We start from the raw sequence: 9,832 nt of genomic DNA, 5'->3' as shown, positions 1-9,832 counted from the left end.
TTCCACGAACTCACATTTATTCACAGACAGACAAAGGGACAGGGACAGACCTTTGCTCACTGGGGACCCCCCCCCCAGGGTCTGGCAGTTCCAAAGAGGTGATGGTGTCCAGTGTGTGTCACGGGGGACAGCCAGGCCGGGGCCCACCCCCGTCAGTGTCCACCCCTCGCCTCCCGAATGAGCGTCCTGCCTTGAGAAGTGGGGTGAGCAGTCTCTAACCAGCGTCAGGGGAGTCTGTGGGTGGGCGATGGGGAGGGGGGGCGGCCCAGCCTCCTCCCTCCTTAGTGTCGAGGGCTGGAAGGGGAGGGGTGGGTACACAGAGGAGGCTCCTCTCCTTCAACTTCCCTCCTCCATATTGCAAACCGGGGCGCGCCAGACGGACGGGCTGAGGACGGGTGTGCGGGTCAGGAGGCCAGGCCCCCCAATCCGCGCAGGTGAGCCTTGCTGTCAAGCTCTTCTTCCTCCATCTCGAAGGCTGAGTGGTCCTGGCTGTCAAAACAGGAGGCGCTGAGGAAGACGGGGGTTGCCGGCGGCGGCTGAGGTGGGGTCCCCGGGGAGGGCGGCTCCTCCTTGATGCGTGCAACGGGCAGCGAGAGCCCTTCCTCCTCCTGGCCGGCGGGGGGCGGCGGGGGCGGCGGGGGCGACGGCGGGGCCTGGGCCTGGAGCGCCTGCTGCGCGGCGGCGGCCCTCTCCAGCTCGGCGCGGTGGCAGCGTTGGTGGCGCAGGAGGCTGTAGGCGCGCGAGAAGCGCCGCGAGCAGTGCGGGCACGGGTGCGGGGCCGGGCCGCCCGCGTGGACCTGCGCGTGGCGGGCCAGGTCGGCCAGCCGCTTGAACTCCCGCTGGCAGCGCACGCACTGGAAGGGCCGCGCCCCGGAGTGGGTCACCCCGTGCTGCCTCAAGTGCGCACGGCGCCGGAAGCCTTTGCCGCACTCGGGGCACCAGAACCGGGGCTCCCCGGCGGGGGGCCGGGCCGGGGCGGCGTCCCCTCCGTTCTGCCCGCCTTCTCCACCCTCCGAGGCGCCCCCGCGCTCTGCCCCTTCGCCCCCCTCGGGCCCCTTCCCTGAGGTCCGTCCGCCCGACACCTTGTCGTCCTTCTTGCCCGCCGCGGGCAGCGGGGCCAGGAGGCTGAGCGCGCCGTGGACGCGGCGGTGCTGGCGGAGGTAGGAGGCGAGGCGGAAGGCCAGGCCGCAGTCCGTGCACACGAAGGGGCGGTCGGTGGAGTGGACCAGCCGGTGGCGGGACAGCGACCAGGGCCTGGCGAAGGCCTTGAGGCAGATGGAGCACTGGTGGCGCTTGGGGCGGGGTGGGGGCCCCCCTTCGCCCTCCTGTTCGCCCTCGGGGCGCAGGCACGGGTGCGCTTTGAGCTCGCCCTTGGTGGCGAAAGCTTCACGGCAGCGGAGGCACAGCAGCGTCCAGTCGGCCTGGAGCAGGACCTGCTTCTCCTCCTGCCGTCCGGCCGCCAGCGCCAGCTCGGCCCTCAGCTCCGCCGCCCCGGCCTCGGCCTCCTCCTCCTCCGACTCGCGGGGCTCCGCGCTCGTGGCGGCCACCAGCGTGGCCGGCTCCCCCGCGGACCACGTCTCGGGCCGCGCCGCCGCCGCCGCCGCCGCCTCCTCCTCGTGCTCCGCGGCGCCCGCTGCTGCAGAGGTGGGCTGCTCGGCGCCCTTGTCCTGCGGGCTCCAGCCGGACCCGGCCGCCTCCTTGGCTGCCCTCTCGATGGCCAGCTCGACCCCGCCGCCCGCGTGCTCCTGGGCCAGGTGGCGCCTGAGCTGGGCAGGCTCAGGGAAGGTGCGGGGGCAGGCGGCGCAGCGCAGCGGGGGCTGCGGCCCGTGGCCACGCAGGTGGCGCGAGAGGTGGGCAGGCCGGCGGAAGGCCTTGGGGCACAGGGGGCAGGCGTGGGGCCGCAGGCCCGAGTGGCTCAGCCGGTGCCGGGAGAGGTAGTAGGGGAAGCGGAAGAGGCGGCCACAGGTGGGGCAGGGCAGGGGCGCCCGAGGAGCTCCAGCTCCCCCCCTGCCACGGCCTCGGCCTCTACCACGGCCTCGGCCACGGCCCCGGCCCCGGCCCCGGTGAGGTGGGCTGCCCTGGGCTGGTGGAGGAGGCTGCGGATCCATGCCTGTAAAGAGATAGGGAGGAGAGGGAGATTTGGTGGGGGGGCGGGGGGGTGCAGAGAGAGACAAGGAGACAGAGAGACAAGGAGACGCAGAGAGGGTCAGATATTTAGCCGGGCAAGGGAAGGCGAGAGAGACGAAAAAGGCCGAGATGAGAAGCAGAGACCAGGAGGAGCAGAAAGGATGGTGAGAGGTGGGAAGCAGGGGAGAGAGACGGGGACACCCAGCAGAGACAGAGGTGAAGAGAAAACAAAGAGATTTAGGCAGAGATGGTGCAGACACGGAGATCAGAGGAACCATGGCCGGGTGGAGGGAGGGAGAACAAGACGGAGAGGGACAGTAGGAGAGACAGAGGCAGACAAAGTCAGTGAACTGCTTTTCCTCCAGGGGCCCCGCTGGAACGTATGGGGAGGGGCTGGGAAACAGCCCTTGGTGCCGGAGTGGAGGGGGTGGGATTCAAAACCGGGAGGCCCCGGAAATGGAGTGTGGGTGCCCGGTCGCCAGAGTCTGGGAGAGGCCCGGAGTAGGAGGGCTCAGACTCTTGGGCAGGGAGGGGGCTAGGGAGGGAGGGGGCGAGATCTCGGGTGCTGAGGTTGGGGGTGGGGGTGGGGGTTGGGAAATGACTGGGGTCCAGCCCCTAGACTTCTGTTCGTGGTGGGTATGGATTCCTGGGTCCCAGTGGTGGAGAGGGCTGGGGGGAGGGGGCTGAGCTCCCAAGACAAGGGAGAGGAGGGGGCTGGGGGCCCAGCTGCTCCAAATCTCCGGCGAGGAGGAAGCTGAGGGCCAGGGCCCTGGACACCCCCCCCCCGCCCCTGAGGAAGGCTGCTGGGGGCCGGGAGCCCTAGGTCTCCAAGGGGGGGCCCGATCTCCCCGCTGGGCCCAGCCTTTGGTTCTCCGCAGGCATGATCTGCAGAACTGGGGCCGCGAGTCGAGGCCTTGCAGATTTCTGAGCCCGGGGCCCGGGGCTCGGCCCCGATGACTCGGCGCCCTGCCCTTACCTCCGCCTCCTTTGCTCCTTTCTTCCTTCCCCGCGGCCGGCCGAGCGCGGACGGTGGTGGCGGGGAGGGAGGGCCCCGAGCGTGGTGGGGGGTGGAGGAGGCTGGGCTCGGTGTCACCGCCTAAGCCTTCCCCCCGGAAACCCGGCTTTTCGTCCGAGCCTGAGAGAGGAAAGACTGGCTGGGAAGCCGGAAGATGGTGGACGAGGGGACCCAGGGGTCGGAGAGGGGGGGCCGGCTTGGACTCCTGGGTCCCGTAAGGGGAGGGGGCTGGGGCCCCGTCCTCTGGGCTCCCCGAGGGAGGAGGGGGCTGGGTCCGGCCCCCCTTCCTCCCCTCCCCAACAGACACACATATTCATTCATTCCTTCAACAAATACACATTTATCAGGTCCTGTCTGTGCCAGGCACTGTGTTGGGCGAAGGGGGTGGCCGGGAAAGGAGATGAATGAGGCAGTGACAGAGGCTTCAGGGAAAGTACCGGCAATCTGGACTAGAACCTGACTGGCAGCCTTCACGTGGCTGCCTGAGCGAGCGACCTTCCCTTCTCTGAGCCCCAGTCTCCTCCTCTGTGCTAAACCCCGCGTGTATCCACTTGACCCTAAGAGACAAGTTACTCATTTTGCAGCATATATTCACTCGATCCTAAGCCACCAATATTTACTGAGCACCTACTATGTTCTAGCTCTGTCCTTGGTGCTGGAGCTGCAGTGGCAAAGACAGAGGCCGCTGGACCCTGTCCACAGGGAGCTCAGGGTCTGGCGGAGGAGGCAGACAGACACAGATCCAATGGCCCTCCTGGAGCGTGTGCTCTAAAGCCAGAAGCAGGATGCAGTGGGATTACAGGGAGCAGAGACAACACTGAGTGAGAGTGATTCCTGGAGGCAACGATGTTTCCGCTGAAACCTGCAGGATGAAAGCCGAGGGTTAGGAATGGGAAGGCGGAGGCAAATGGAAATGGGAGAGAAATATACCAACACAGACACTATTCTTCTGAGAGTTCTACTCAGAAACATGCCACAAACGGTGTCTGTACCAGGTTAATGGTTGCAGTATTGTGCATGACTTCGAAAGACAGGAAATGAGCTACATGCCCATCGGTCAGGGATTTGAGCGATACATTGTGATTGATCTACCCAGCGGAACGCTATGTGTCCATAAAAAAAAGAATGAAGTTCGCGGTGTAAAAACATGGAAAGGCTCCAAATGATAACGGAGAAAACACGGAAGGTGGAGCACAGCCTGCAGCCTGTTCTGTCTGCACTTATCAGCGGGTTGTGTCTGGGAGAACTGAAAGGAGAGAGAAGAAACTGGCAACATTCTAACTCGCAGGACTTTAGCTTATTACACTGTCCTTTTGTACTTTTGGAATTTGAAACCACGTGAGTGTGTTTCATACTTAACAAAGGGAAAAGAAACAAATGATGGCGGATAATAAAAATAAATAAAATGAAAGTAAATGATAGCTTACTCTTGTTAAGTGCTGTACAAATACAAACCCATTTGTTCCTCCTCACGTTAGGAAGTGGGTAACATCCTCCCATTTCACAGAGCAGTAAAGTGAGGTACTGAGAGGTTTCAAAGTAGTGAGTCTAAGTCTTTGCCTTTCGCAAAGAGATGGGAGAAATGATGGTGAGGAGCATGGTTTTTAAAAACATCTGGTCACTAATACTACATATTTAAGGACATATACATATAGAGCAAAAGTCTAAACACATCCATGGAAACAATAAGCACCAAATTTGGGGTAGGGGTTACCTTTGAGAAGGGAGAGGCAGTCAGATCTTGGAAGAGGGGGGAGGTCTGTGGAGTCAGGTGTATCTCTTATGTTTTAATAAAACTGGTAGTCAGTATATGAGTGTGTGTGTGTATACTTTTTATTTGTTGGAATACATGTAACATAAAATTTACCGTTTTAACCACTTTGAAGTGTACAACTCAGTGTCATTAAGTACATTCTCGAGGGGAATTCCCTGGCTGTGCAGTGGTTAGGGCTGCGTTTCCACTGCAGGGGACACAGGTTGGATCCCTGATGGGGGAACTAAGATCCGTCCTGCCATGCAGGGCGGCTGAAAGCAAACAAACACAAACAAACACAAACAAACAAAAATTCACTAGTTCCGCTGTCTAGTTCCAGAACTTTTTCATCACCCCAAACAGAAACCCGGATCCATTAATCTGTCATTCCGCATTCCTTTCTCCTCCCATCTCCTGGCAACGAGTAATCGTCTTTCTGTCTCTTTGGGTTTGCTTCTGCGGATATTTCATATCAATTAAGTCATCTAGTATGTCGTCTTTTATGACTGGCTTCTTTCACTTAGCATAATGTTTTCAAGATTCATCCACATTGTAGCATGTGGCAGCACTTCATTCTTTTTTTTTTTTTTTTTTTTTTTTTCCGGTACGCGGGCCTCTCACTGTCGTGGCCTCTCCCGTTGCGGAGCACAGGCTCCGGACGCGCAGGCTCAGTGGCCACGGCTCACTGGCCCAGCCACTCCGCGGCACGTGGGATCCTCCCGGACCGGGGCACGAACCCGCGTCGCCTGCATCGGCAGGTGGACCCTCAACCACTGCGCCACCAGGGAAGCCCTACATTCCTTTTTATGGCTGAATAATATTCCATCGTATGGGTATACTGTATTTTGTTTATCCATTCATGTGTTCATGGACCTTGGATCTACCTTTTGGCTATCGTGAGCAGTACTGTTATGAACATTTGTTACGTATAAGTTTCTGTTTTAATGGCCGTTTTCATTTCTTTTGAGTATATACCTAGGGTGTGTATGTTATTATTTTATTATCTATATTTTGAAGCCTTAATATATATATTTTCCTAAATAAAAGAAGCGAATTCAGAAATGAGGGTGAAGGGAAAGGCATTTCAGAGAGATCAGCGTGTTGTATGTGTGTGTAGGCGTGGGCGGAGGTGGGGATCATGTCCTGGGGGAGATTTGGGGCCTTGGATTGGGGCATCAAAGGCGGCCAGTGTGGTGGAGAGGGGCCGGAGCTGCACGAGCAACTATGTCCGGCCTCCTAGTCCAGGCTGAATGCTGGACGCATTCCGAGTGTACTGAGAAGCCATTGAAAAGGTTTTAAGCTGGAGAGTCACATGATCCGATTAGTGTTTTAGAGAAATTCCTCCGGGACCCGCGAGGAGGCCCGGCCGGATGCAGGGGAGACCGAGGTGGAGGAGCAGGAAGGAGGCGGTGCCCGGGTCCAGGTGAGAGCTGGGGGGCCTGGGCGGGGCCGGCCTCGGGCAGGGGGCGGGACCTGGCGCTGATTGGCTCAGGGCTGCCCTCCTGGATGCCATTCCCACCACCTCCACCTCCTCATTGGCTTCCCTGCTTCGGCCCCCCGCCTCCCTCGCGTGCAGTCTCCAGCACCTAGAAATCACATCACTTCGCTCCTGCGCTGAACACCGTCCCGTGGCTCTTCCTCTCACCTCTTCCTGTCCACCTTCCTCATCTGCACCCCACGCCCTACCGTCTGAACCCTGGAAGCTCCCTTCGTGGATTCCCGTCTTTCTGGCGGTCCAGTGGTTAGGACTCCGCGCTTCCACTTCAGGGCGCCATGGGTTCCATCCCTGGTGGCGGAACTAAGATCCCACAAACCGCACAGTGTGGCCAATAAATAAAAATAAAATAGCCTTCCAGACACCCTCTAGTCCTTGCTCTGCCCTAATTTTCAACATTGTACTTACTGCAAACATTAGGCTACTTTTCCTATTTTGCCGAGTTCCCCTTCCACTGGAATATAAATTCCCAAGGAGTTTATATTCCAGGCTTCGCCTGTTTAACTGCTCTACCCTCAGCAAGCCTCGCATGTCAAGCAGTATTTGTGGGTGAATAAAGAGGGATGAAGGGTGACCTGTCCGCGCCTGAGAGTCAGCTCTGCCCACAGAGGCGTCGGAGTCGCCAGCATCTGGCTAGTAACGGATGCTCTGGACCGCTTGAGATCGCCCGCAGGGTAAAATCCTCCCCCTCTGCCTTCGAGCCTCAAATAGCACATTGATAAAATGCGGCCGCGGTGTCCCGAGTTGGGGACGAGGTCCAGCCCACCCCCTGGCACTGGGACACTCGGAAAAGGGGACGAGCCCCTATTGCTACCCTCTCAGAAGAGAAAGGAGTGGAGTAGAGGTGAGGTAGGCGGGACGTCCCTATTCATCACCCCACCGCCAGGCGGCCGTCTCCATGACAACCCTGGCACTTTTCCAGGCCCTCAGCTCTGGAGGCCGAGCCAGTCTCCAAGTGGGCAGGTCTTGTCCCTGGGGGCGGCACCTACATGTAAGGAGGCGGGTCTTGTTTTTCCAACGCGGAGGATTTCCCCCCCCCCCCCAAGGGGTGAGTCTGGTCCCCCTTCCTGTGTGGAGGTGGCAGAGTGGAGAGGAGTATCTCCAAGCTTCTCTTCCTCGAACGCCAAACTCTTACTTGCTTGCCTCCAAACTTATCTCCCTCCTTTAAATGTTTTTCCTTGTGAAATATAAGACGTATAGATGAAAAGGGCACGATAAAAACGCACAATTTAACAAATAATTATAAAATAATCACCAGATTAAGAAACGAAATGTTGGCAGCCACCCCACAGCCCATAGAAGGTTCCACCATGTCCCATCCCGAATTTAACCCATCCAACTCCACTGTTCTGGGTTTTATGAAAAAAAAAGTGTTTTCCTTGCTCTTCTAGATGGCTCACACCCACAAGGCATCCTAAGCAACACTACAGTTCCGTTTCGCTTGCTTAAATGTTATAGAAACGGAACGGTACTCTATGTACCCGGTTTCTTGAGTCCAGCTGCTTTGTAACTTTCATTCATGTAATTTTGTGCATCTCTACTCATTCGTTCTCTTGCTGTATAGTATTCCATGGCATAATATACCATCATTTATTTATCCACTGTATTGTTGATGAATGTCTTAATCTGTTGGGGCTGCTATAACAAAATACCACAGACCAGGTGGCTTATAAACAATAGAAATTTATTGCTCACAATTCTGGAAGCTGGGAAGTTCAAGATCAAGTCCAAGATCAAGGTGCCAGTACGGTCACCTTCTGGTGCGGGTCCTCTTCCTTGTTCACAGGCGTTCCTTCTTGCTGGGCCCTTACCTGGTGGAAGAGGCCAGGGGTCTCTGATGCCTCTTCTATAAAGGCACTAATCCCATTCATGAGGGCTCCACTGTCTTGACTTAAGCACCTTCCAAAGGCTCCACCTCCAAGCACCATCACTTTGGGCCTTAGGATTTCTTCTATTTATTTATTTATTTATGGGCTGCATTGGGTCTTGGTTGCTACTCGCGGGCTTTCTCCAGGTGCGGCGAGCGGGGGCTACTCTTTGTTGCAGTGCGCAGGCTTCTCATTGCTGTGGCTTCTCTTGTCGCAGAGCATGAGCTCTAGGTGCGCGGGCTTCAGTAGTTGCAGCACGTGGGCTCAGTAGTTGCGGCGCACGGGCTCTGGAGCGCAGGCTCAGTAGTTGTGGTGCACAGACTTAGTTACTCCAGAGCTTTTGAGATCTTCCCGGACTAGGGCTCGAACCCATGTCCCCTGCATTGGCAGGCGGAGTCTTAACCGCTGTGCCACCAGGGACGTCCCGGCATTAGGATTTCGACATATGAATTGGGGGTGACACAAACATTCATCCCAAACCAATGGACCTTCGAGTTGTTCTGAGTTCAGGGCTGTGCATTCTGCTGCTGTGAATGTTGTTATTTGAGTCTCCTAGTGCAGGTGAACATGAGTTTCTCTAGCGTTCGTGCCTATCTTTGGCATATGGACATCTTCAGACTTATGAGAACATGCCAATCGCCCAAGCAGCTCACATTGAAGAAGCTCAAGATGGAACTCCTGATCTCTCTAGCCTCCACCCGAACTGGTTCTCTCTCCGTTTTCTGGTCTTAATACAAAGCGGCGCCACGCAACCAGTTCCCCGCCCCGCCCCCATTCCTCCCTCTCCATTACGCACGCGCGCGCGCACACACAACACGCGCTCGCACATTCCCCCTCCAGAATTCACCTCGGGCCCACCTGGTTCTGTCCGTCCCTCTGCTTCAGGTCCCCACACCCCTCTCCCCGTGGACTGCAGTAGCCTCTGCTGCATTCACTCGGCCTCCTCCTGTCGCTTTACCACTCAGCACGCAGAGACCCTTCCTTGGAAAGCGCCAGAGAGGCCACATCCCTTCACACATTCAGTCTTGCTTGCCATTGCGCACGAAGCACAGTACAATGCCCATCTTGGCCCACCAGGGTCTGTGTACCCTGACCCCTGCTTACCTCTCCGCCTCATCTCACCCCTCCCTCCCCTCCTGGGCTCGTCCAGGTGTCCACCTGGCCGGCCCCTCCTCACCCTTCTGGTCTCAGATCAAATGCCACCTCTGCAGAGAAGCACCCCCCCCCACACACACACCTCCTCCCTGCCCGCCTAAGGTGGCACAGCCCAGCCACTCCTTTTCTTAAAGAGTTATTTTGTTCACTGTTGGATCCCTAGAGGGGGTGACAGCACCTGGCACTCGGTACCGGAATGTAATCTAGCGCGTAGGAGACAATCTGAGGGGCCCGCCCATCCTTAGATGGGCGGATCCTAATCTAGGGGAAGGATCTAGCGGCTAAGGTACACACTTGGTTGCCTGGGAGACAGAGTCTAAGGGGCGGGGCCTCTTCCTAGGGGTAGGACGTCTGTAAAGAGTTTGGTTTCCAGGGGGCGTGTCCTATGGGATTGAAGGTTTCTAAAGGGTGTGTCTGGT

General features: G+C 57.7%; 1 protein-coding gene across 1 annotated transcript; it reads right to left on the bottom strand.

Moving 5' to 3' along the window:
• ZNF579 (zinc finger protein 579) lies at positions 1–3,219 on the bottom strand. The gene is made up of 2 exons (XM_059044018.2): positions 3,104–3,219; positions 1–2,110 (listed from the first exon to the last, which is right to left on the bottom strand). The coding sequence occupies exon 2, from the start codon at positions 2,106–2,108 to the stop codon at positions 405–407; it is 1,704 nt and encodes a 567-aa protein (XP_058900001.1). The 5' UTR covers positions 2,109–2,110; positions 3,104–3,219; the 3' UTR covers positions 1–404.
• Between the last annotated feature and the right edge of the window lie 6,613 nt (positions 3,220–9,832).

Source organism: Kogia breviceps, chromosome 18 (genome assembly GCF_026419965.1).
Source record: "Kogia breviceps isolate mKogBre1 chromosome 18, mKogBre1 haplotype 1, whole genome shotgun sequence".
Lineage (NCBI taxonomy): Eukaryota > Metazoa > Chordata > Mammalia > Artiodactyla > Physeteridae > Kogia > Kogia breviceps.
The sequence above is the reverse complement of the archived record's forward strand: the minus strand, read 5'-3'. Positions and strand labels throughout refer to the sequence as shown.

Excerpts from the sequence above, each read along its gene's own strand:
- ZNF579 (XM_059044018.2), bottom strand. The coding sequence starts at position 2,108 with ATGGATCCGCAGCCTCCTCCACCAGCCCAGGGCAGCCCACCTCACCGG.